Source organism: Sesamum indicum, linkage group LG10 (assembly GCF_026168435.1).
Source record: "Sesamum indicum cultivar Baizhima isolate 11 linkage group LG10, ASM2616843v1, whole genome shotgun sequence".
Lineage (NCBI taxonomy): Eukaryota > Viridiplantae > Streptophyta > Magnoliopsida > Lamiales > Pedaliaceae > Sesamum > Sesamum indicum.
In genome coordinates this window covers 14,456,988-14,483,217 of record NC_142666.1, presented here as the reverse complement: position 1 = coordinate 14,483,217, position 26,230 = coordinate 14,456,988, and the positions used below count along the sequence as shown (strand labels likewise).

The 26,230-nt window shown below is 33.9% G+C and overlaps 1 protein-coding gene across 1 annotated transcript; it reads right to left on the bottom strand.

Annotated features, from left to right (window-relative positions):
* Positions 1-4,975: 4,975 nt before the first annotated feature.
* Positions 4,976-17,781, bottom strand: LOC105172156 (glucose-inhibited division family A protein). The gene is made up of 13 exons (XM_011093508.3): positions 17,450-17,781; positions 16,620-16,771; positions 15,390-15,481; positions 14,496-14,609; positions 12,175-12,505; positions 10,977-11,156; positions 10,707-10,787; positions 8,943-9,161; positions 8,689-8,831; positions 7,748-7,914; positions 6,142-6,359; positions 5,899-5,991; positions 4,976-5,414 (listed from the first exon to the last, which is right to left on the bottom strand). Exons 1-13 carry the CDS (start codon positions 17,658-17,660, stop codon positions 5,217-5,219), a joined length of 2,199 nt encoding a protein of 732 aa, XP_011091810.1. The 5' UTR covers positions 17,661-17,781; the 3' UTR covers positions 4,976-5,216.
* Between the last annotated feature and the right edge of the window lie 8,449 nt (positions 17,782-26,230).

Genomic DNA, 26,230 nt, shown 5'->3' with positions numbered 1-26,230 from the left:
AGAGCCGCCATGAATGAGGCTGGAAAGGAAAAAGAAATTGAGTGTGAGAGGGTTCTTTGTTTGAGCTGTGTTCATTGAGTCATCCACTGGACCAAATCTTGCAACTTCTCAGACAAATACTACTGGTATGATAAAATGCAGAGAGACAGAGAGGCCTAAGAGCCCCCATGAATGAGGCTGGGAAAGAAAAAGAAACTGAGTGTGAGAGGGTTCTTTGTTTGAGCTCGAGCTCAACGAGCTCACTGAGGTTGAGCTCGAGCTCGAGCTCGATACATTATTTTCGAGTTCTCGAGCTCGAGCTCGAGCTCGATTTTGTTCCAGAAATTGCAGAAGAATAGAGGTGGGAAGCAGAAGAATTTTACAACATTACATACAAAATTTTTCAGAAATTTTGCTAATCGATAATGATCTTCCATACAACATTACAACTCTTTTATAAAACCAAACAACAACAACAAGAAATAACCAAATCATTGTCCCCTGAAAACACACCCAAACCCAATAAAAAAAATTAAACAAGATGCTAAAAACACACCCAAACCATCTGATATCGAAACATAAGAGTAATCATTCAAGACGGTGTATCGTTGAATCAGGCCATGTGATTTTAAATCATACCGTCTGATATGATCTAATAGACACAATCTTGTATATATTTAAATTTCGTATGAATCAGGTGACCAAATTTTAAGATATCGAATAATTGATTAAACTTTATAATCTCATTATATATCTAATGAAAATAATAATTAGAATTGTTCAACCATCATCATCATCATTATTATTATTTTCGTTATTATTATTATTATTATTATTATTATTATGATTTTTAGATTAATTCATAAGAATTACCAAATTTTGACATAAATTTATAAATAATAAAGAATCATAAGTGAATTACTTGTCAATTTAAAAAATATTAACGTAATACAAATATATATTAAAATATAACATAAAATTCTATATATCATATTAAATAATAATTTTAATTATAAAAAATATTATACCGTTGACCAACATCTAGTGGGACCAAAAGTGAGAATAACGCTATCTAGTGGGACCAAAAGTGAGAATAACGCTATCTAGTGGGACCAAAAGTGATATTTTACCGTTGACCAACATGGACCATACCAGCTGACTAAGGCACGTGACGTGTCACGTGCCATTTCCGTCAGTTTTTAACGGTGTGGGACTAAAAGTGTTAAAAAATTAGGGTTTTGGGACTATAAGTGTTGAGCACCTAAAGCGCGGGACCAAAAGTGAGAATGGCCCTATTTAGTGAGACCAAAAGTGAAATTTTGCCTTTTTTGATTTATAGTAAATCAAATTAAAATAAAGCCCAAATTTTATTGAGAGAAATCAAAATGATTAGGGCATTGTTGCTGAGAATTTTACTGTGAAGTGTTCTTGAGATAGATGAGAACACAGTCGAAAGACAAAAAAGGTCAAATTTACTCGCACACACAAGCACAAATACATATACTAGCACATGCAAAAGCACAAACACACCAAGATCGTCACAAAAAGAAAAGACAACACAAAGATTGGGGGAGAGAAATGCCAACCTGCATGGAAAAAGGGAAGGCCAAAGATTCCATCGAAAAAGGGAACACACGTCGCCGAGTTTGTTGAGCTTAGGTCTAGGAGTTGTGGGTTGCAATCTTGAAACATTATTGATGACATGGCTAAAATTGCCCTTGCCATCCCCGATTCCCTTTCAGCTGCAAAGCAGTAGAATAGTTTAGGCCGGCTGCGGAGGATGGGCAACCAAATGAGTGTGACAAGTGCATATATCATAAGTCTTGGAATAATTCACATGTAATTGTTTGTCTCTATGTGGATGATTGATTTTTGTATCTACTCTGCATGTTCCTAAAGAGACAAAAAATATGGTTAGTAGTCAGTTTGATATGAAGGATCTTGGTGAGGCAAACTTTATTTTGGGTATAAAAATTATCAAAATGTGTGATGGTATTTTTCTTGACCAGTTGCATTATGTTGATAAAATTTTGAGCAACTACAATTTTATTGATTGTAATCATGTTACAACTCCTTTTGATCCAAGTATTCACTTATTTCCTGTTGAAAATGATGATGATGTGATAAATCAAAAGGAGTATGCTAGTTTAATTAGAAGCTTGAGATATGCGACTGATTGCACTCGGCCTGATATTGCCTATGTTGTAGGAGTACTTAGCAGGTTTACAAGCAAACAAGGTATTGAACATTGGCATGCCATAACCAGAGCTATGAAATAACACCTTATTAGGTGATTCGTGTTCTACCACTGGTTCTATTTTTATTTTGGGTGGTGCTGCTATTTCTTGGAAGTTTAAAAAGCAAACAATTATTGCTAATTCTATCATGGAGGCTGAGCATATTGCTTTAGCTTCGGCCTGTGGGGAAGCAAATTGATTGAGAGATTTATTATTTCAAATACCATATTTTGAGAAACTAATTGCTCCAATTTTAATTGGTAGAGTACAAAACCCTTATTATATTTGTAAATTCTAACCTATAAGACGAAAACACAATACTGTGAGATCATACTTGATAAGTGGTAATATCAATGTTGATTATGTTAAATCTTGTGATAATCTTGCAAATCCATTAACTAAGGCTTTGGCAAGAGAAAGGATATGGAACACATTGAGGGGGATGGGGTAAAAGCCTATTCAATTATAATTCATGTATGAGGAAACCCAACCTGGGGACTAGAGATCCTATAACCATGTTCAATGGAAAAAACGAATCATATGATGGCTTGTTTTGAAATGCACTATCTTATTTTAATTATTTTCCATCCCTATGATATGAGTGCATTTATCCTGTAAGGATTTGTGGAAGTTGAGTTTATTAACTCTTAATGAAAATCTGTAGCTCGAATGAGTGGGGTGTTATAATTACAGGAGCACCCTTGACAGATTTCACCTATATGAGTGTGGAAGTAGGCCGCTTCCTATGAGAATTGGGCTTATTCTCAAAAACACTCATGAAAACCAGGATAACACAAGGTCGTAATGTGCTGGCTAATAAAGCGCATGTTAATACCTTGACTGTTATATGTGTGCAGTGATACTTTATTTCCCCTACGCAATCATAGTTCAAGTTTGAGACTAATACTGACTTTGGAGTAGACATTACTGTTTCATTGAGTGGAGGTTCAATACAGAGCACACCTTCATTATGCGTAATAGTCTCCCTTCAACTAGTATACTCTCTTTAATTTTAATTTAAAATAAGTGGGGGATTGTTCGTATATATATATTGTATTTATTATTTAAATTAAAAATATATATCTCTTCATATTCCTCCTATTGAAGTTGAGGTTAGTGGATGTTTATGGTCATAATATTTCTTCAATACCATCATTCCACTACTACACTATATTCATACACATTACTATCCATTTATCACCACTTTCTATTACATAATTGTCCACTAATTCACATTAAGATGATGGATGATTTCTACTGCTATAAAAGGGGATCATTCTACTTATTTTATGACACACACATTGACACATATACTACATGCAATTATAAGAGAGAGTTATATTACTTGTTGGAAGGTGTTCTTTTTTTTTTATTTTTTTTATATAGTTTTGGACTCTACTACTTGTCCAGAGTGAGTTAGAATCGTATTACGTTGTCGGGCTGTTATATCCTAGAGGGGATAAGTCAAGAGTGATAATGTTGGACCAGTGAGAAGTTTGCTGCAGTGGACTTGAATCTCCTTAAAAAGAGCTAGATATCCTCGCTTCAGCCTGAAAATCCATTTTTATACTTTCAACTGTAAATTATTATTTTTACAATAGCCGAATTGACCAAGTGCGTATCTCTCCTCTTCCTAGCCGCCCATTACATCCCTTGTTGCAGATCAAACCAAGACCATCTCCACCGGACCTCACTCTGAATACTCCTAATGCAGGCCTTAGAATAGACCATTTCTCCAACTAATCATATCACCATCTCCTATATTTATATTTTATACGTTTTTTTTATTCACTGCTATTCATTTTTTCCAATTTCGAGGTTATCTTTTTTATGTACATAATGTGAAGTTAAAGGAAACTTGAGTTAAAATCCAAGATCTGTCCAACAAAGAAGAGATATGTGTACACAATAATTTTAAAAATATCAAAATTAAATATCTTTTTACTAAAACTTCCGTTATATATATTTATTTGAGGGGCTTTGCCATAAATAAAAGTAAGTGGTCAAAATTTAAGAGGAAACGATGATATGAAAGGGATTAAAACAAAATGAAATAATTTTAAAGAGTATAAAGATATCTGCTAATAATAAAACGGTTGTAGTACAAAAATAAAATTAATAATAATAATAAAGTAGTATTTTTATAGTTTTAACTAATAACTCAAACGCAATTGAACTCACCATATGCCCTGATTAGTACATAAAAATGTTGCTATATCAGTATAATTCGAGTATCCTAAATAATAATTGTACATGGATCAAGAAGCCATTCCAGCTCTCTCTGACAAGACAACCCAGAGTTCTGTCAGGTTCTTTTTACTTTGTAAAAATTAGATAAATTACAACAAATTCTTCTAAAATATTTTAAATTATTTATTTTGTAAAAAAATTAAAAATACCCCTTAAAAATACAAATATCCTAACAAATACCATTCAACAACGGGCAGTCACAAGAGGGTGTTTGTTAAGATATCTGTAATTTTAATGGAGTATTTGCAATTTTTCAAAATATAAAAAATATTTGTAATTATAACACACCTTAAGGGAGCACGTCGTAACTTACCCTAGAAAATAACTTTACAATCACCATCAAGAAAATTAACTTGACACAGATATATTCTGTCTGATGACACTAATTATAAATCAAACATGTCCAGAACCCGTCCATTTGTAACATGATGTCCCTGTATTATGGAACATATGAGATTATGGTGTAAACAGACAGGAGAATTGGAGGCAGAAAAACTACAAAGAAGATATACAGATAAATCATCTCAAGTTTGTATAAATACAATGAAAATGGAACAACTTTGAAGAATCATATATACCAACATTATCTTTTCCGCTGCACAAAGAATGTCGCCTCAAGAGTGTCAAACCAATGCACTGGGTTCACCTGCTCAAGTTGTAGGAAAGCAGGTGAACGAGAAGATGTAACAAAAACATTTATACCACGGATCAGACAAATTCAAGAACAGAAAACGTTAAATTTGTAAAATTTTAAGTGTTTGTTGCCTCTTTAATGTGGGTTCCAGATACTTCTTGGGCCCCATTGACCATAACGGAGGTGAGAAGTTGATGCCGTCTTTGTTCCTGAGCTCTCCTCCTGTTTGATTCTAGTATGATAAGGAGTGCTGTAATATCAGCAGGGCTAACTCCACCTACTCTGCTTGCTTGCCCAATTGTTTGTGGTCTGACCTGTAGATGAGCAATTCATAATTAGGAATTCAGGTTAGTTCCGCTTAAAGTTTTAGCAACCAACTAATAATTGCTTGCTGATTATCCATATCAAATATCAATGCATTCTCGGTATATGCAATAAACAAGTGCTGTTTACTTGGGTTTATGAGAGTACAGTGGTTTCCATCTGCTAAGACCCGTAAAGAAACAAAGCATTATTCAGATATATTATTTCCAGGCCTCTATAGATCTGTACATGAATTTAGAATTAATAAGGGAAGAAAAGAAAAGCTCAATATGCCCTATGCTCGCAGCCCAAAAACCAAGAAAGAAACGGAAGGCTATGTGGAAAGAAATGACAGTATAAATCTATACCCTGCTCCATATGAGCAACAGCCTATAGTTTGAGAACTGCATGCAACTAATCATGATAGATTTTTTCTAATGGAGCATGACATAATTTTGGAAAATAGCATAATGTCAATCAATTAGGCAACAATACCTTCGACAGTTTCTCACGTGCTTCGTGAGACAAAGTTGTCATAGCATAATAATCAAGGTCCTCTGGAAGTCGTCTATGCTGTTGATGAACCATCTAAAAACCCCAAACAAGGTCATTAGCATGAGATTCTGCCAATAAGCCAAGACAGTAAAGCATAGAGGAAAAGCAGGCTAGTTGAATGAAAAATATATCATGAGTCAGCTTAAGTTTCTTAAACATGACCATGATGCTTCAATTATCTACCTGCTGGAGTTGACTCTGCTGACGTATAATGAAGCCCTCATACTTGATGTCTATCTCTACACATTCCTTCTCCACCCTAGATAGCAGATCATTTCCATATCCATGTTTGTCAAATATTTTGTATTGCACATGTGGCTTCTTTAGGAGGGTTTCTAATGTAGATGATTCCTTCACTGGCTGGCCAGACACCTCAGTGATTTCAGCAGCTAAATTGCCTCCTGAAATCAAGGCCCATGAGCAGTTAGGTTAAGGTTAGGCTTAGGTTGTGTTGATCTATGTATATGACATTTGTGGTATTTTCTAAAACCACTGCACTTTTGCTAGAATGAAATTCTTTGCATGAATTCAAAATTTATTTGGATATTTTAATCTGATTTACCAACTATACACCTCCAGCATCTACACAAGCAAAATATTTCTACTAATTGGGCATTGTAAAATTGCAACAGAGAACATCTCATGCTGATATATGGAGGAATTCCAAGATTTCCCAAGTATTTCCATCTAGAATGAGGTGCTTGGAATCTTTTCTATATGCCAATTCCTCTTCACAAGCAAACTCCAAAACCAGCAGTATGCAAATATTACATGAGGAAATAACAAGTAAGTCATGAAAAAAGATTAAGAGCAAGGATTCCTCAATTGACTCGAAATGAACAGTATATACAATGTTTTCAAGTCACACATCAAGTTTAACATTTTTTTTCTATTTATTCCTTTCTAGCTTTCACTACATATATATCCAACTTTATCTGATCATCCCAATATATGTAACTTCTGTGAGAAACCGGACCATAACTTCAGCTCATAGGATAGTTTACAAAGTCATTTTGATTTCGTTCACACAGCTGAAGTATACAATACAATTAGGTGGAAGTCACTAAAAGTTTGGTTGGAACAGAAAAGACAACATAAAATTGAACTGGAAGTAAGTGGGTGCGTAAGAAGAGGCATGTGCTTGGTTTGAAAGAATAAATGGAGGAAAAGTAAAACATGTAAGCTGAAACCCGTCTGGACCCCAATTTCAATTCTGTCTAAACTTCAGTGTAAAAGTAAAAGTATAGGGCTCAAACGACAAAAATTCCTTATCTTGATTTGTATATGATATTGTCCATTTATTCTGTTTATATTCTTGCTTTCATACATCCCTCCTCCCACTAAAATTATGAGTTCATTATGTGTAATTTAAATCTTTTAACAGTATTATAAATAAAAAAAGGTAAATTAGTAAAACTGAGAAAGATGAATTTTCCAATTCTACTTTTTTTTATTGTATAAAATAAGGGGAAGAATGTAAGATTTTCTTCCATTTGGATCATACCAAACAATATAAATGAAAAGTATTATAACTCCCTTATGTAAAGCAAGTTCCAATAAACCTTCCCCCTCATTGTCTTTCTTTCATGAACCAAATGAAGCATAAAGAAAAAGAAGGGCAGCACAACAGTATGTGCACATTCTTAAGTTTTCCAAAACTTTTACAAATTAAAAAATTATTTTTGCCCTTCAGAAAACCATTTGAAGCTCAATGTTGTATCCCCAAGACAATGATTGGATGACACTGACAACAAGCATAAGTTCCTCCAAAGAAAAGAAGAAAATCAACCTGAAACCCTGACTGTCTTCAGTCGCTTTTTCTCTTCTGAAATTCGAGCCTGCTTGTCCTTGTAGGTGTTCCAACGCATGTCATCTATTAGACCAATTTCACGTCCCAAAGGTGTGAGGCGGCTGTCGGCATTATCAGATCGCAGAAGCAGCCGATGTTCAGAGCGGCTGAAAGATGAAAAGCAGATAACTAATAAGAAAGATAATTCAAAAGATTAAGGAGCAATGCACTTTCTATTCTACTCTTCACTTTGTCAAGAATTGGATGTCAATATCCTTTTCAGTTGCCCAAGAATTGGACAGTGGCAAAGGATAAAACAAAAAGTCGCAACATAATCACACAATTTCAAGCCTCACAAAAAGATATATGCACTATGCAGATCAACAACAAGCAATACTGAATGGAGGTAAGAGAGCTAGGCCATTAGCTTAAACCTAGCTCATGTATGAATAGCTCAATCACATCCTTCACTGCTTTACAAAGTCCAGATAACATTGATGAATTGGCTAAGGACCATAAACATACAGCTTGAGACACTTAATGGATCAACTTGTTTATACCTGTCCCCATATGTCACAGAACCATCAAACAAGTCAACCTAACTGCTCACCGAACTTCATAAACTGCTCATGAGTACAGTCTGTCACTTAGCAGCCAACAAACCAAGACACACTACATAAGCATCGTGTCTTTGATCTCTTTATGTCCGAGTATTTTCAATTTTTCCTTTCAAGAGGTATGAACCGTGTAATAAATATTCTAGTTCAGGTTTGGACACAAGACATGCCTGAGAACCGGATCATCATACATATTGCTGTATGTTTAACATGAACGCTCGCAGCTACCTACTATTCTCCAAGAACCAAAATGCTCCATACAAGTACTGGAAGAATGTGCACAACATGGAATTGTAAAGATGGATAACCTATACATTTATATACCTTGTTAACATACGATAAGGCTCTCGAAGGTCCTTTGTCACCAGATCATCAATTAAAGTCCCTATATAACTGCTTTCCCTCTCCAGAACAATTAAAGATTTACCATCTGAATGTCTAGCAGCATTTAGTCCAGAAACAATGCCCTGTAAGATAGAGACATTGGAAAGAATATAATCTTCGACAGATGACAAACAGTAATGATATCACTGATGGGAATTATGACAAAAGTTAACTTTGTATGCGAAGATAAATACCTGTGCAGCGGCTTCTTCATAGCCAGTTGTTCCGTTTATTTGACCAGAAAAAAAGAGTCCTTCGATTTTCTTTGTCATGAGGGACCTAAAACACTGATGTGCTGGCAAGTAATCATACTCCACAGCATAGGCAGGCCTCAACATTGAACAATTCTCAAGTCCAGGTAAAGTTCTCAAGAGTGGCAGCTGTAGTTGCTCTGGTAGACCCGTCGAGAATCCCTGTGAAACAAGCAGAACATAATGTTTTTCCTGAAAAACAGAGATAACTTCTAATTTGTGTATGCTAAAACTAACAGTGTCACCATAAGATCTCAAATTAATTTCTCATTCGAAGTCAAGTTCGGGAGAAAACAGTCAAGACTCATTAGAGAAATTTTCCTACCTTAATATGATCTTATAATACCTTACTAAAAGGGTAAGGAACTTAAGTAATAAAACTGTAAGGATTCCAAGTAAACTTCCAGAAAACAAAGACTTTCCATAATATCTTAAGAGGATATCATTACTGCAATGGTGACTTTTATCCAGGCAGTAAACTCGTCCATAAATTCATTTAAAAGCAAAACCAAAATTTTTACAACATATAACTACTATCACCCTTAACAATGTATCCGATATGTCAAGAGATAATCTTGCAGAAATGGCAAAATTCAGAAGATGGAGAAACAAGCGGAGAGCGGAGAGCGGTACGCTTTTCAGGAAACATTACTATCTTCCCATGCAGCTTTCTTAGCAATTAAAAGAACTCCTGAATAGCTAAAAGATGAGGACAGAGAAAGGGGTAAAAGAAGCTTACAGGAAAACCATTGTCCAAACGCACCCTAACAAATCACAATGTGATGCAACAATTGAGCAAAAATACATACGTAAGGTCTTTGATCTTCTTATGAAGCTTGGAACAAGAGTGATGGAGTTAGGCATTTCTAGGCTTGGTGAAGCAGTTCTTTCTCTTTACACATTATTCTATTACATTTATTCCTTCAAGGTTACAATAAAGCTTCTCTGAATGACATTGGCCAAAGAAATCCACAAGGGATGCAACAGGGAAATGAAACTCTCCAGAGCCTTACATGGGCCCATTTCGAAGTGAACTTCAATTCAAGTACTGGAAGAAAGAGATAATGGAATCAACCCTTGCTACGTTCATTCTACAGTACGAGTAAATCCCTGAACCAGGGAGAACTCATTTTCACTCCAAACTAGCCGCCAATGTCAAGGTCCTCGACCATTTAATAGCCAAAGCGTTAACCATCAAATGAATTCAATAATCTACGTGAAACTAGGCATACCTCTAAGGTCCTTCAAAATCATAAATTGTTGTTCACGACATCAAGTTACTATACATCTGATAAGGTAAATACTAATATTTAAACAGTCGACAAATTCTATCTTCTGCTGCTCCTCATAGAGAAACTCAGAAGCGTTAGGAGTCCTTTGTGGGTCTGGAAAATGACATAATATTCACGTGACATTTATGAGAGCAGTAGAATGCAAGATATAATATAATTAGCCAATAAAATGACTAGTTACCAATATTAGTATTGGAAGCAAAAGCTATAGTCAGAGTATGAGTATTTTCAGATAGCTGAGTTCAGGATAACTCAAACTTAAACATTCTTAGGAACTTTCAGATGGATGCTAGCAAGCAAGAGCATGTATGCAGCTATTCTTGACAGAGAAGTGTGCAGTGCTTCTGCAAACACATCTATTATGTCAAAAGCAAACTAAAACAATGGCTTCAGACAAAGGGGAAAGCTCTAAAACCTGCACATAGAGTTCAGGCACATTCCGACCCTCCGGTTCTAGAAATATTTGATGTGACTCTTTATCCTGAAATCTAACGATCTGCAGAATAATATCAGGAACCACATTAGGGAAACGTGACATAGATAACGGAAGAAGTTCCAAAAGCACATGCAGTATCTCAAAGTACATAACATTCTATATAGCATATTTTAGTGGGTCACCATGTGCGTGTTTTGTGCTTGTGAGAAAGGAACGCAAAGCAAGTGAGAATAGTCACAATGCCTGCACCTTGTCCTCAATGGAGGGGCAGTACCGAGGTCCCTTAGCTTCGACCCATCCCCCATAAGTAGGGGTCTCATGCAAGTTCTCTTTGATCAACTGATGAGTCCTCTTTGTAGTACGTGTGAGATAGCAGCACAATTGTTCTCTTTCAATATGGTAATTAGGATCAAAGCTAAACCAGCTTATCTGTCGATATTCAAACAAATTTTATAACACACTTCACAATTTAATTAAGATAATCATGAAGGGCGACAATAAATGGTTCCAATAAGTTATAGCAGATAATTAAACTAAGACCAGCAGAGAAGATCATAAACAGTTGTTCAACATGAGTATCACACTTCAAAATTCAAATAAACAATCGTGAAGGACCACAAGAAATAGTTCAAATAAGTTCTAGCAGATAACAAAACTAGCACGGAAGAGAAGATTGTAAACAGTTGTCGCATAACATAAGAGAGACTTGGTAAGAAGCTAACAGTTGAATCATGCTGACCAACTAGTATAACCAATACCACACTTCACAATTTAATTAATACAATCATGAAGGCACCAGAAAATGTTCCAATAAGTTGTAGTAGATAATAAAACTAAGACAAGCAGAGCAGATCGTAAACAGTGGTGGCATAGCATAGCAGAGATTTGGTATGAAGCTAACAGTTGAATCATGCTGACCAACTACCATATTTACTACATGACATGGATTAAATGCAGAAAATAGGACAAGGTAAAGTTTCTACAGATGGGTAATTTAGTTTATATTACTACATAAAAGATAAAGCTGGACAACATTATACTGTTGGGGCCAACTAAATAAAATAAGCTAATATCAAGTAAACAAGAAAAATCAGCACATTGCTGCATAAAACCAAGCAATATCTCCACACAGCTGATCAGGGAACTTGGACATAAGCTACAAAATCCATCCATGTGCAATGTCAAAATTGAGGGCAACTACAAGAAAATTTGTAAAGTCTTGACAGCAGTGTTCAATTGGTATAGCTGCTAACATTGAATTAAACAGTACGTAACCAAACTATAATCTTCAAACAAACTCATGTTCCTAACTTATTTCTTGAATTCTAATATAAAGGAAAATTGGGATGATGCAAGAATTTTCACATATAATATTAAGCAGATAACAAAGCAGAAAGCTATTTCTCATTAATTTCTACTGAACCTACATAAAATTAAGTGAGATGACCTCTTCATCTCCATGTTGAGGCTCCAACCCAGAGATATCTACTGTGCGAGAATCTACACGGGCAGGAGTTCCAGTTTTTAACCGGTCAGTCTCAAACCCAAACTGCTGCAAATTCTCTGTTAGGCCCTGTGAAGACGATTCACCAGCTCTCCCTGCAGGCATACAAGTTCTGCCAACCCAAATTTTCCCACTCATGAAAGTGCCAGTAGTGAGAACTACGGAAGGTGCATAGAACTTCATGCCAAAGAATGTATGAACACCTTCCACATTGTCATTCTTCCCCACCAAAATCTCTGTTACCATAGCTTCTCGAATAGAAAGGTTAGGGGTGCTGAAAAGAGGAACTGGTAGTTAGAAAATGACTGCAAGAAATGGTGTGGTAATAAGTGGATGAAGTATCCAAATCATTTGTACTTTTATGTTGCAAGTACTTCATGTACTTATACACAACCGCTTCCAGCTAGAATTTCACCAGAATGGGCTTCATGAAAAGCAGAATTTAAACAAGTGTAATCATACGAAAGCAAGATGTAAACAAACAAGTTGGAACTCACAGAAACCAAAAGAATTTGGAATAGAGTCTACACTGTTTCAGAAATCATATCTGCATGATACTTCGTTATGATACTTCGTTGCATACACTGTTGAACATGATAATTATAACTATTGGTTGGAGCTTTGCTATTATTTATTCTATGGAACTATTTGAATGCCAAAATACTAGATGAAACAATCAGTGATTCAACGCCAGGCCCACCCGTCACTTTGTCTCCCCACCGAACCTAGATTCGCAAATATATGCACACATATATGATATACATCTATATATATATGTTTAAATACATGTCTCCTCTAGTCTTGAAATAGAAATAGAGGTGAGGGTGGGAGGTTTTTGTGGGGCAGTCAGGGGGTTAGGATGAATATTGGGAACTGGGGAGTGCTGCCAAGGGCTGCATGGAAGGGAAAGGGGCGGGCAGAAGGGGTATTTTCTAAACATTGAATATTAGGGCAAACCAGAACTGGTAGATCTAAGACAGTAGTATAGGATAATGCATAATGGCCACTGTTTATCACTTATATATTTGTATACACACACACCATACACCCATACAAATGGTTATAGAAGGATAGTTGTATATTGATTTGGCTCTAAGTACGGAGCCCAATCTAAGGTCTTTGCACTTCTTTGGTGGGTCAAATCTATATGGAATCTCTAAATAGTGGAATAGCTTATATGGTCATGATTCAATTCATGAATTAGCATACAGTGAATCTACTGCATTTAGATATATATACATATATGCATCAAAAACTATTGTATATCATTCCTCTCTGTTACAAACACCGCTGACTACTGAAATGTAGAAAATACTATGAAGATCATGCATTTATCCTGCAGCTCATGGTGATGCTGCTACATAACACCCCAACTTAAGCAGCAAAGACGCAAAAATAGACCAAAAGATTTCTTACTAAAAGAATATAAAATGTATTTACTCGATATCTAAAACACAATATTTCATATATCAATTGTTGGTTGTTCTTAGTAGCCAGAGGAATATTTTGAGTCTCCCCAGTGCCACAACTTCTCCACAAGTATATTGTATCCCATCTACAGTAAAGCTAGCATTTACTGGCAGGTCTAAATCTTAAGTAGAAGAGAAAATAGAGGTATAACCAACTAAAATGTGCTTCAATAGTTCAATTAAGGTTTAAATTGCATGTCATAATATATATGCACCTGATAACAAAAGATCCAAACATCTTTTTGGTCCATGCATTTGCATGGACTAATACACATAAAAGCAGCTATCATGCCTGTTGCAATTTTTTTGATATAATGATAGAAAACTCTAACAAAGAAAGTTGAAATTCTGTACAAGTTAATTTTATTTATAAAGTAACAAGCCCAGTCTGACCACAAAAGCTGTTAGTACTGAGAAAGTTTCGAAATATGAGAATTAGAAGTTCATTTTCATTATCACATGGTGTAAGAGCAATAATATCACAGTTAACAAGTTATCACTTCAATGGAAAATTCCCCAGCACATTGTAATCGTTGTTGTATGCATTCTTTACAGAGCAGTGGCATTCATCAGAGGCAACAGCATCCTCAAAATGAATTGTTCATAAGCTATATCTCAGGGTAAAAAAGAAAAGGAAGAAGACAAACAAAATCGAAAGCTTCAAAAAGCAAAGAAAATATTGTAGTTACAAAACATAAATTGTAGTCAAATTGATGGTATCTTGGAGTTAATCATTCTGAGTATTCAACAAACCATGAACGATTAATATTTCTATAGATGAATGAATATACTTGCCTTTCAACAATCTTCTTCATTTCTGAAGCATATTCTCTTTTATCAGTTTGAGCGCGCAGTGCCCTAACAGCAGGGCCCCTTGAGACATTCAAAACTCGCTTTTGCAAGTAACACCTGAAGAATGCTACATCTGATCATTTGTAGAGCCGTATAAACAGAAAATGAAATTCTGCTGTAAATTAGTAAATGTGTATGAGAAAGGAAGGGGTATAAAGCAAATACGAGACAATACATCTTAAAACAAAGGCAAAAATAATTGCATACTGTTTATTAATTTGAATCCTTCTTATACCTATAAAAGAAAATTCGATGCCTTACATCCATCAGGTGAATGTTATATCCATCTGGACTATTATCATGATGTCATAGCATAACATCCAATCCCCAGATGCCACACAGATGATCACAGACCAGTTCTTTTATTATTCATGTTATTTTCTCTACCTGTATAATGCTTTCTATATTTTCTTCTCAATCATGTCCAAATCTGGATTTCTTGTGTTCCTCATTTAATTTCTGATATTCATTTCGGGCATATTGGAAAATTCATGTTTGGATAAGCTAAATACAAGTACAGTTTCTTTTTCCAAGTGGATTTGATGTCAATCAAATTTAACGCATTGGAAAAAGTTTACAAAAGTTGAACAAGAAACAAGCAGCAGTAATGGATAAGCCGTCAGCTCCCTTCAAACTAATCAGAAGACAAAATTTTACAGTGAGTCTTTACAGAGGTAAGGAGTGTGGAAGGATTGTCATAATGGTGAAGTGCATATTTAGTTGCATGGCACGCCTGAACACTATAAAATAGACTAAGGAGACAACATGATCAATTTAATCGTAAAGAAATAGTAATTTTAGAGTTTAACAAACATTCAAGGATTCAGTCTGTTTTACCTATCTGCTACCTTTCCAATTTCACCACCAAGTGCATCAACTTCGTGTACAAGTTGCGACTTTGCAGGGCCGCCAACAGCTGGGTTGCAGGGCTGTATTCATCTCAACTTAGTAATGGAACTATAAGTGAATTTCAGGAAAACTAAGAGCAAACTCCCTTGACAAGAAATCATAAATTGTTGACAATATTGCAATGCTTCACTACTATCACCATTATAGCAAATAGGAAAACTTCTTGGTTATATGTTCATATAAGAGTCATAACTTTTATCTTTTTTATTGTGCCCTATTGTAGCATCAATTGGATTCTGGTTATCTTGAAGGTCAATATGTTTCTAAATCCTCCTTCCAGTGCCTGTAAGTGTATTTTTAATCAGCAAACTCCATTGCAATTAGATATAAAAAGAAATATATACAGCACCAGAGCACAAACCGTAGCTACTCACAATGGGAAATCACTAACACATTCCACACGACCAAAATAATCTATACTCTAGGTACTTCTATTAAATAAATATTAGCAACCAACTCCTATAAATTTCTCTAAACAGATTGTCAGGGTTTTTGCTGCAGAAAGATCTGGCTCACGAGCAGGTCTGATGTAGGTGAATCAATGAAAAAGTTATTAGTGTTCCCATGCTTCTTATGGTTTTTGGAAAGTAACTTCACTTAGATTTGACAGCTCAGGACCAAGAAAGAAACCGTATAACTCTCAGTATGCTACTTCAGGACATCATCTCATTAGGTCATAGTCCACATACCACCCAATATCAATCACCAAGTGAATCCACGAAGGTACTAAAGAAACAAGAACAACAACTACTAATTCATCCGCTAAGATATTCCTGAAAAGTCGAAAACTAAGTGATAAGGGCTTTGTGAAATCTTCTAAGATGTTAATGGGTAAAAGGATTGGGGTTGGTTGAATATATTTCCCGAAATAACCTAATCCCTTATGTCACAATTCATAATTTACCAATGATTTAAAAGAGGGGAGGCAAGTGATGTTTTATAGTCATCAAAAGAAGCCAAAACACAAGTGAATAATCTCTTTGGTTCCTGTGCTCCCTAGAAGGGAGGAGGAGTAAGATGAAGAACAGAGTTTACACTTGAATCAGTTGCCATAGTCAAAATTGAATACCAGGAAACACACAAAAGAAAATATGTAACAGGAATGTAATTACAACCAAAAGTAATGAGAGGAAAAACTTTTAGGACTTGTCAACTAACCTGCCATGCAATGCGGTCAATGTTAAGCGTGAGAAGAAGTGTTTTTGCTCCTAAACGAGCAGATGCAAGTGCAGCTTCACATCCTGCATGGCCTCCACCAACAACTATCACATCATATCTTTCATCTGATGAGTTCCGGTGATTATTCAATTCTGCATATGCATCCAATATGTAAAATTCTTTTGTTAATTCTCAAAATTCTAGCTGATGAAACGCTTCAAAGCGACAAAACTCTGCAAGTGTCAAAATGACCAAAAAATTTAAACAATTCCAACTTGCGTCTGTTTATGCATCCAAGTGCCACACTAAGCAGAACTAAAATTTGGATGTAAGTTGTTGCATCAACAGTCGTGGGAGTGTACTACATACTAAATTAGCATGATTTAACTTAGGCTAACAGTAGTGTCATAAGTTATCTAAAACCGTTGGATGTAAGTTGGTGCATTATCGGTTGTGATGCAGACTCATACTAAATTAGCATAATTTAACTTAGGCTAACAGTAGTGTCATAAATTATTTTTGCTGCCACTTCAAGCTTATACAGTATTCGGGAAAACTAGAAAGTATCACTAAAAAAGTTACACTTCCAGCTATTTTACCAAAATTCATCTACTATAGCCTACCAGTTTCTGGTAAAACATTACACTAGTTATAGTTTGGAACTCAGTTCAATTTGCTATAAAGAAGACACAAGATAACTCAATAAGTTTACTTTTTCCCGTTTTCTGAACTTACAAGGCAAAGTACTTCACTCGAAAAACAGAACATGCGCATAAAACCTGCTCGATGACAATTTCAGGAAAAAATAATGGTACAAAAGACAGGCGTACCTTGAGAGGCAGAGGCTGAAACACAAAAAGCACGACGTGGGCTAGGACGAAGAGAGCTGACCAAAGTGCGGGAAAACCGACAATACAGGCTAATGTAACAATTAAGCGGCTGCCGGCGCTGTTTACAGAAGAATCGAGGGGTAAAGCGTGAAGAAGAAAGAGGGAAGTGCGAGCCAAATCGGGTAAGATGAAATGATAGAGTGGCGGCCATTTGGGTTTCGCAAAAGGGTTCTTAGTTCAGAGTGTTAAGGTTGCAGCAGTAGCCATGGCAGGAGAGTCGGGAGTTGCAGCAAAGGCGAAGTTGAAATTGTGATAACAATTGGTGGTTTATAGTTAGAAGAAATAAGGGTAAATATCGGTTCTGGTCACTCAACTAAATAAGGAAAAAATATTATTTTAATCCACTAAATATGCTTAATTTTAATTTTAGTTTGATAACTATGTCCATTTTTATTTAGATCCAGTAATTTACGAAACTGTTTACTTTTAGTCCTCTGGCAGATTTTCGGACAATTTTACCCCTATGCAACTTTTGAAATGCAGTTTTAGTCCATATGCACTATGTAACTTTTGAAATGCAGTTTTAGTCCATATGCACTCATAGGGGTAAAATTGTCAAAAAATCTGTCAAATGACTAAAAGTAAGCAATTTTATAAGTTACTGGACCTAAACAAAAATGAATATAATTATAGAACTAAAGTTAAAATTAAGCATACTTAGCGGATTAAAATAATATTTTTCCCACTAAATAACTTGTCCATATTTGGCGACTCATATTTTATTCTCATCAAATTTAACCCCTCAAATTTATAAATTCCATCAATTTTGGTTTTGATTCCTACTGTTATTTATCGGGTAGTTTTAACAAATTGGTGAAACAAAAAAACTTAAGATCATGACCAAACATGAAAGAATGGATAGCCTCACGACTCCACCAAGTACAACACTTAGTTATTTTATTAAATGAAATATTTCTTAAACATAATTTTAAAATAAAAAAATATGTTAAAAAGTATTTTAAAATAATGCTGAAAAATTTTAAGATGACCAACATCATCATTTTAATTTATATATCCTAATAATAAAATTTATAATATAACCAATCAAAATAACGCAGACACCAAATAATATCATAAATCACTAACACATAAAAATTAATGGCATTGTTTGGTTTTTGTGATAGTTTAGTTGGTTATATTTTGATTTTTGTTATTTGGATATATAGGATGACAATGATTGATGTTGGTTGATTTTAAGATTTTTTTGGTATGATTTTGAGATGGTTTTTAAATGTTTTTTATTTTATAGTATTATAAGGAATATTTCATTTAATAGAATAAGTACTTGGTAGAGTGATGAGGCTACCCATTTCTTCATGTTAGGTTTAGGTTTCTAGTCACTCTGTAGCAGGTTTTTTTGTTTTTTTCACAAACCCTTTAAAACTAACGGATAGGTAACGGAAGGGACCAAAATTGATGAAATCTATAAATTTGAGGGACTAAATTTGATGAGTAAGAAATATAAGGGACTAAATATGAATAAGTGGCATAGTTGAGGGACCAAAAGTGATATTTACCCAAAGAAATAATTATAGTTTGGTCTCTTAAAGTTTTGGAAATTAGAAGTTAAAAGAAAAGGAGAAAATTGCAATTTAGTACCATTATATAAGGCATGTTGCAATTTTAGTACTAAAATTTGAAAAATAGCTTAAGTAGGTATCATAATTCAGCCTCTGAGAGTAAATTCAATACTTTTATGTTAGCCACTAACGAAGAAGCACGTGGTTGTTAACCGAGGCCTGTTTGGCGGGCCAAAAATAGCTTTTTTACCGTGAAAATGGTGGGTCTCAATCTTATTTTTAACCTACTTTCAATCTATTTTTGCCGTTCTTTCTTCATTTATTTGGTTGTTTTATGGTCTTTTTATATTATTTATTTTCGATTTAGTATTTGGTTTCATGCAATTTAATTTTTGTGTAATGGTCGATGTTATATAATTTTTTTTTGCCTATTTCTGATGTATTTTCTCTGTTTAATTCTTTGTTAAATCTATATTAAATAAATAAACTTGTAAACTATGAGCAAGAAACAAATAAATAAATAAAACAATGCATGTGACAGAATCAAATGAAACACTCCACTTTTTAGTTAACTTCACTTGAGAATGAGTGGTTTGACCTCTTGCTCAGGTTGAGTGTCTTGCTTTTACAATAGAATTTCATTTGCTTGAGTCATATCCTCTTACGGTTGTGTCTGCCTTCTTCGTCCGGAGGAAATCCTTCTACCTCTGTTTGCACTCTTTCTTATTATGCCCTTCTCCACCACAGAAATGACAATGCACTTTCCATCTTTGCTTATTTTGCTTAATTGACCCTTTCTACGTGTTTGTTTTCTTCTTTTCTTTAGGGTTTTTGTCTGCAGAAGGCTTTTTATATTTTTTGGCCTTCTCTTTTTCTCCCAAAATTATTAGGGAATGATGGAATATATCCAGTCTTCTCCCACAATCTACTGTTGTTCATCATGGCTGGCTCATACACTTTGTAGTAAGTTTTCACATGGTAGCTGAGTGCACAAAGTCGTCTGATCAAGCGTTTGAGGCTTACATGGGATGCCACACAATTTCCATCTTCTTCATGAACATGTATGTGATTTCAAATAAACAGTGTACCAAGATCAAAATAAAATAAACTAACCATGAACAGTATACCTGAATCCATCAAAACATGATATTTCATAATTCCAATCATTTTACTTGATTGGAATACAATCTGCGACACTTTCCATGTTTTTCTCCACAATCTTCTTAATCTTCGGATAGAGTTTCTTTTGCCAACCCACTTTCTATACTCTATCCCTATTCTATTTCATTCTTGTCATCAAATACTCTCGTAATCACCCTAACATGGTCAACATTGGCTTTTCTCGTGCATCCAGTACACTGCTATTAAAAGATTCACATAGGGGTTGTTTAATAAAATGTCCCATTTTGGGAATGGGTTAAAGTGTGACCTCAACCAATGTTCTGTAGGTTTTTCAATGAGCCATTCAGAGCATTTCACATCTAATTCCCCAATTTTAGTCATATACTGATCAAACTCTTGGTCATGGTTGTTGTGGCTACAACTACAAGGCTCTTTTATATGCCAAGTCTTTCCATCCTACTGTTTTCGTATTTCTATGAAGGTGTCTAACACAAAATCTGTTGTCAGCACCTGAGAATACATTTCCAAAAGCAGACAACAAACCTTTTTGTTTATCTAATTATAGTAGAAAAAAATTATAATTAGCTACACGTTTCAAAAACATAATTGTAAAATAGAAATATTTTGTTCAACTTAATTATAACGAAAAAGTAATAAGCATTTAAGTTATAGGCAACTGCAAGTAACCCTTTAATGTCCATTCCTATGATTGAGTTGTCAGATCTGTGTTTTGATTGCAAACGTAATTTTTTGGCTCAATTTTAATAGACACGCCCAAATTACTTTATATCAAAATAATCACATTTTGATAAAAGTTACAATTTGTAGCTTTTAATTAGGAAAAAATATTATTTTAGTTCACTAAGTATGCCTAATTTTAATTTTAGTCCGATAATTATGCTCATTTTTGTTTAGGTCCAGTAACTTACGAAATTGCTTACTTTTAGTCATCTGTTAGATTTTCGGATAATTTTACCCCTATGAGTGCATATGGACTAAAACTGCTTTTCAAAAGTTGCATAGGGGTAAAATTATCCGAAAATCTGTTAGAGGACTAAAAGTAAGCAATTTCATAAGTTACTGAATTTAAATAAAAATGAACATAGTTATCGGACTAAAATTAAAATTAGACATACTTAGGAACTAAAATAATACTTTTCCCCTTTTAATTATGCTACCATCATGTTAGCTTTGAAATTTAGTTACAGTCTATTTTTGTATAATCAATTATAAAATTGTTAATCTAAAATAAATATTTAAAATCAGTTATTGTATAATCAATAACTATGATGAATTATGCAATTATTTGACAAATTTGACTTTAGATCATACATCAATTAAGACAATCAAATCACTTTAAGGGTGGAAATAAGTCGAATTCAAATCAAGCTCGAACAAAATTTATGGCCCATGCTCGAGCTCAAGCCAGGCTCGAAAGCACATTTTGTGAACTTGAGTAGAGAAATATGCCTTGATAGTGTTTGTGAGGATGGGCCGATGTTGTGACGCCACGACGAAGACTAGTTGTCGATTGAAACTTGGGAGTTCGGTGAAAGAGAAGGCGTCGTTTTGAGAATTGGGAGCATTAGAAGTCGAACAAAACCATACTAAATAATTTATGCTTTTTATTTTTTTATATAATATATCAATGATAATTATTTATCAAAAAAATATTTAAAAATTAAAGAAAGCTCGCATGCTTGAATAAACATATAAAATAGAACTCAAGCACAATACTAAAAAAATTGAGCTTGAATAATCTCGAGTTTGAATCGAACTGAAAACAAGCAGGCAACTCAATTCAACTTATACCCTTAGGCCTCGTTTGCTTGTAGGAATGGGATATAACAAAAAGGGATAATTACACTTTCCTCCCATGAGGTTTGGGGTAATTACTCATAAACTTCTTGTGATTTGGAAAGTTACATTTAACACTTATGGTGTTTGCTTGTATCTAACAAATAAGTCCCACGTTAGTCAAAATTCATTAAGTTTATTGATATTAACAAAAAGACTGAATAAAAATTGATATTTACCCTTGTTTGACTTAAAACTAACTTATTGCAAGTCAAATAATTTTTCCGGACTAAACTACCCTTATAATGTTGAAGATATACCTCCTTACTGAAAAAATCAATATGGCCCAAGACTTGGTAAGAACGCAACGGAAACATGAAAATAAGCATATTTAAATTTTAAATTGAAAGGAACTAATCCTTTGATTCAGGGAGTTCAACAATCAACAAGCATAAAACAAGTTTGGAATAAAATAAGTGACTCTTGTAACATAAAGTGAAGGAAATATAATCACGGAATTTTACTTTTTCGAGTTGAAGATTCTTTTTCTCTTCCAACTGTGTGTTCACGCAAAGACCAACGAGATTTCCTCTATGTCGAACACACACTATACCGCAAGGTACTACACCACAAGGTGGTCTAGACTAAATCTTGTTAGAAATAAAGTGTATGTAGTATAAGAAACTTGGTTATATAATTAACTTAGTATATCAAATTCAAGATGACATTGCTCTAACTTGAAACTAGTTCAAGAAGAACAAGAATAGAGAGAAAAGAGAGGGAGAAGAGAGAAGTCAAAATAATAAGTATGAGGGAGGACATATACACAGTTTATACATTATACACACACAAGAAACATTTATGTGCTTGTTGTACGTATACATGTATACATTGAATGTCAAGTCAAAAATAGGTACAATGTGTGCTCCCATGGTACTATTATCATAAGTACTCAAGCAATAACTCCCTCATCTTTACAACTTCATACACACACACATATATATGTATATTATGTATAAATATATATATATATATATATATATTCAAGTTAGGGCTACATATATATATATGTATCTTATTGGGTTTAATTTGAAAATAAATTAAACTCATAGGTTTGGGCCTCCATAGAATTAATCCAATCAAATTTTAAAAGCTCAAATGGAATTTATTTGTTCTTATCAAATAAATCCTAACCCATAGCCCAATTAATTAATTCATCAAATATTGAGCCTAACCCGATTTATTTAATATCATTAAATTACCAAGTTTAAATTCTAACCAGTTGATCATATTAATTAATTCATCTGGTTCAATTAAAATTGATCTTATGAACTTAATTAAATCTAACTCAAATTTTATTAATCTCTTAATTAAATCTTGGACTTCCTATCACATGGGTTTTCACATTTAAATGATTGTATCATTTAATTTCTCGAATTAATTTAAACTTTTTAAATTAATTCACTCATTTTAGAATTAATTCATAATTAATTCTACTATTTTCTTGGCTGGTGTTTTGTATGACTCTGTAGGTTTACCATCAGCTAGACTTGGGATTGTATTAATATATACTTTAATGACAAAAATTTTTGTGCTAGATTAATTAAATTATATTTAATTAATTATTTTCGATTAACACTTAATTCGAAAGCACTCGTCACCATAGGTGGCTATCTAGCAACGGTCCATGCCACTAGAGAATAGGTAAAAATGACGTGAACCTTAAGGCTACCGAGTGCCATAGGGGTATGGTCCTTCCATCGGCCATCTCCCGGTTTTAGTCTAGGGCATGGAATTGGTTAGCGGTTCCCCTCCTAGACTAGACATCTATGCTTAATATTCTTATTATGTTTCTGCACTTGATCAATATAGAAAATCACTTTCATATTTGATCACCGGCTATGGCCACAGACTCCCGAGAGTACAATACATATCAAAACGCATAGTAGATAGCTATCATCTCATGATAGGCAATGAATCCTCTCTTAGAACTCACCAATGTTTATACATGTTCTTACTGCACTGGAACAAGGCTTATAATAAATACATAAGAACATGGTCATCTTTTACCAGGCCCTAGATATAGTCGTCCTATATATGAGAATGCGTGGATCCTCAAGTTTGAGGACTAAACCCATACTATAGGAGCCGAGGAGTTCAAGTCATACCGATTAAGCCTTATAGGCTTTCATATGACGACTCACCGCGAGTTAGTTCAGTCGGCTTGACAACCTTTGTCAACTACCTACTAAAATTACATAGACGTTTCATATGTATGTCGCCTATGAAATACAACACCCATCATATGGATGCAATATTTAGTGCAATTCTCAATAGAACCCTCGATGTCCATTTTCAAGGTTTTCGACTTGGAACATTTTAGATCAAAACGTCGGAAGTTGGTTTTCAAAAATGCACAACCCAACTTCATTTATTGATTAGTGATCTGTGAGCTTTGTTGCAGTGTACGTAAATTACATGAGTAAGAACAACAAAGTAAGGCCAAATGAATACTTACTCTTATTCATTTAATTCAATATTACAAAATAGAAAAAGAATTTGCTTAAATAGATTACAAAATAACCAATCTAATTGGCTTTCTGATCATCTATTCTAAGTATTACATGCATTAACGCGTGAAGATGTACGAGGGTAATTTGGTCATAAAAAAACATGCTATAAGGGTAAGCATAGATTTTTTTTTTGATTTTTTTGTTAATATCAACAAATTCGGTGAATTTTGACTGACGAAGAGAATCATTTGTTAGACGGAAGCAAACCTCAGGAGTGTTAAATATAAATTTTCAAACTACAGAGGATTTACGTAATTACATCAAATCTCAAGAGAAAGAAATGTAATTATCCCTAGAAAAAAATGATGAAATTAGGAATGTGGCAAAAATATGTCAGTTTGTAACATGTTTATTGGTCGTATATCACGAGGGACCAAACAAATCACATGTCCCATTTGCTGTTTTTCTTTAGTTTTTGGGAAAATTGAGTATTAACCCCCCCCCCCCCCCCCGCCCGTGAAATGGAGAAATTGTTAAATATTTACCTGTGTTAATTAAATAGTCATAAAAGACCCGTATAATTATAAATATGCAAAAAAGACTCTTTTTGTAAAAAAAAAAAAAAAACCCGAAGAGTTATTTACAAGTGCCTGACACGCGAATGGGATAACTTTTTGATAAATTTTCAACTTTTATTCCTTTTGAATTTATAAAATTATCCCTGTCTTTATTGTTTTTGATAAATTATTTATATTTGCTATATTTTATTGAAAAAAGGCATGATATGTGCTAAAAAAATAGTACTCATCAATATTTATATATAAAAAATATTATTACATCAAATGCAAATATTATACATATTTTATATATATTAATATCAAAATTTTAAGATTATTTGATATTATTTATAAATTTTTAAAACAACATGATTTTATTTCTAAAATATTTTTAGTTGATTTAATTTTTGTGTTAGATATTTTTTGAAATTATGTCTTCTTCACCAAATCGCCAGCCACCCTGCACCCCGCGCCTCCGCTTCTTCCTCTCGACCTCCACCTCCCGTGGTATATGGGTGAACATTGGCTAGCGACATTGAGTTATCGTCGCCCAGATCTAAGCCCTCCTAAATTTGTCGAAAGGCGAGCGATCGAGGCGACACCGAGTATAATTGTTATATATATAACTATATACATTTATGTAACTAACTGTGTGTAATTTATATATAAATACAAAATATATTTTATAAATCATTTAAATCTAGGCCATTCATCTTTAATGGAAAAGATCAATGACTACTAAAATAAAGACATAACAAGCAAATCACAATAAAAATTGACGTTTTTAAAGAGAAATGACAGAAGAGGTGCATGTGCATCATTTCAAAAAATATAGGAATTTTTTTGTATTCATTTTTAATACGGGAGGTTATTAGCCGAATTTTTAAAACACACGGAGCTTTTATGGAATTATTTCATAATGTTTGGATTCATTTTTTGAGTGTTTTGTTATGTTTTGTGAAAATAGAGAGAGAAAAACAAAAATAAACAAGTGTGTGTTAGAGATAGTATGTATGTTTGATTTTGTTTTTGGAGATAATTTAAAATAAGTATTATATATTTAATGTTGTGTTTTGGGAGACAAAAATTACTATTCGTTGTCAAATCATGTCTTTGGAGATAATTTAAAATAAGTATTATATGTTTAATGTTGTATTTTGGGAGACAAAAATTACTATTCATTGTCAAATCATGCCTTTTTTTATATATATT

What these genes read in the sequence shown, in the direction of transcription:
- LOC105172156 (XM_011093508.3), bottom strand. Translation starts at nt 17,660, where the DNA reads ATGGCCGCCACTCTATCATTTCATCTTACCCGATTTGGCTCGCACTTC. An exon ending in ATGAAGAAGATTGTTGAAAG is followed by an intron (nt 12,506 to 14,495) that starts GCAAGTATATTC and finishes TCCTCTTTTCAG; the next exon opens with CACCCCTAACCTTTCTATTC. An exon ending in CCTTATCGTATGTTAACAAG is followed by an intron (nt 7,915 to 8,688) that starts GTATATAAATGT and finishes TTCATCTTTCAG; the next exon opens with CCGCTCTGAACATCGGCTGC.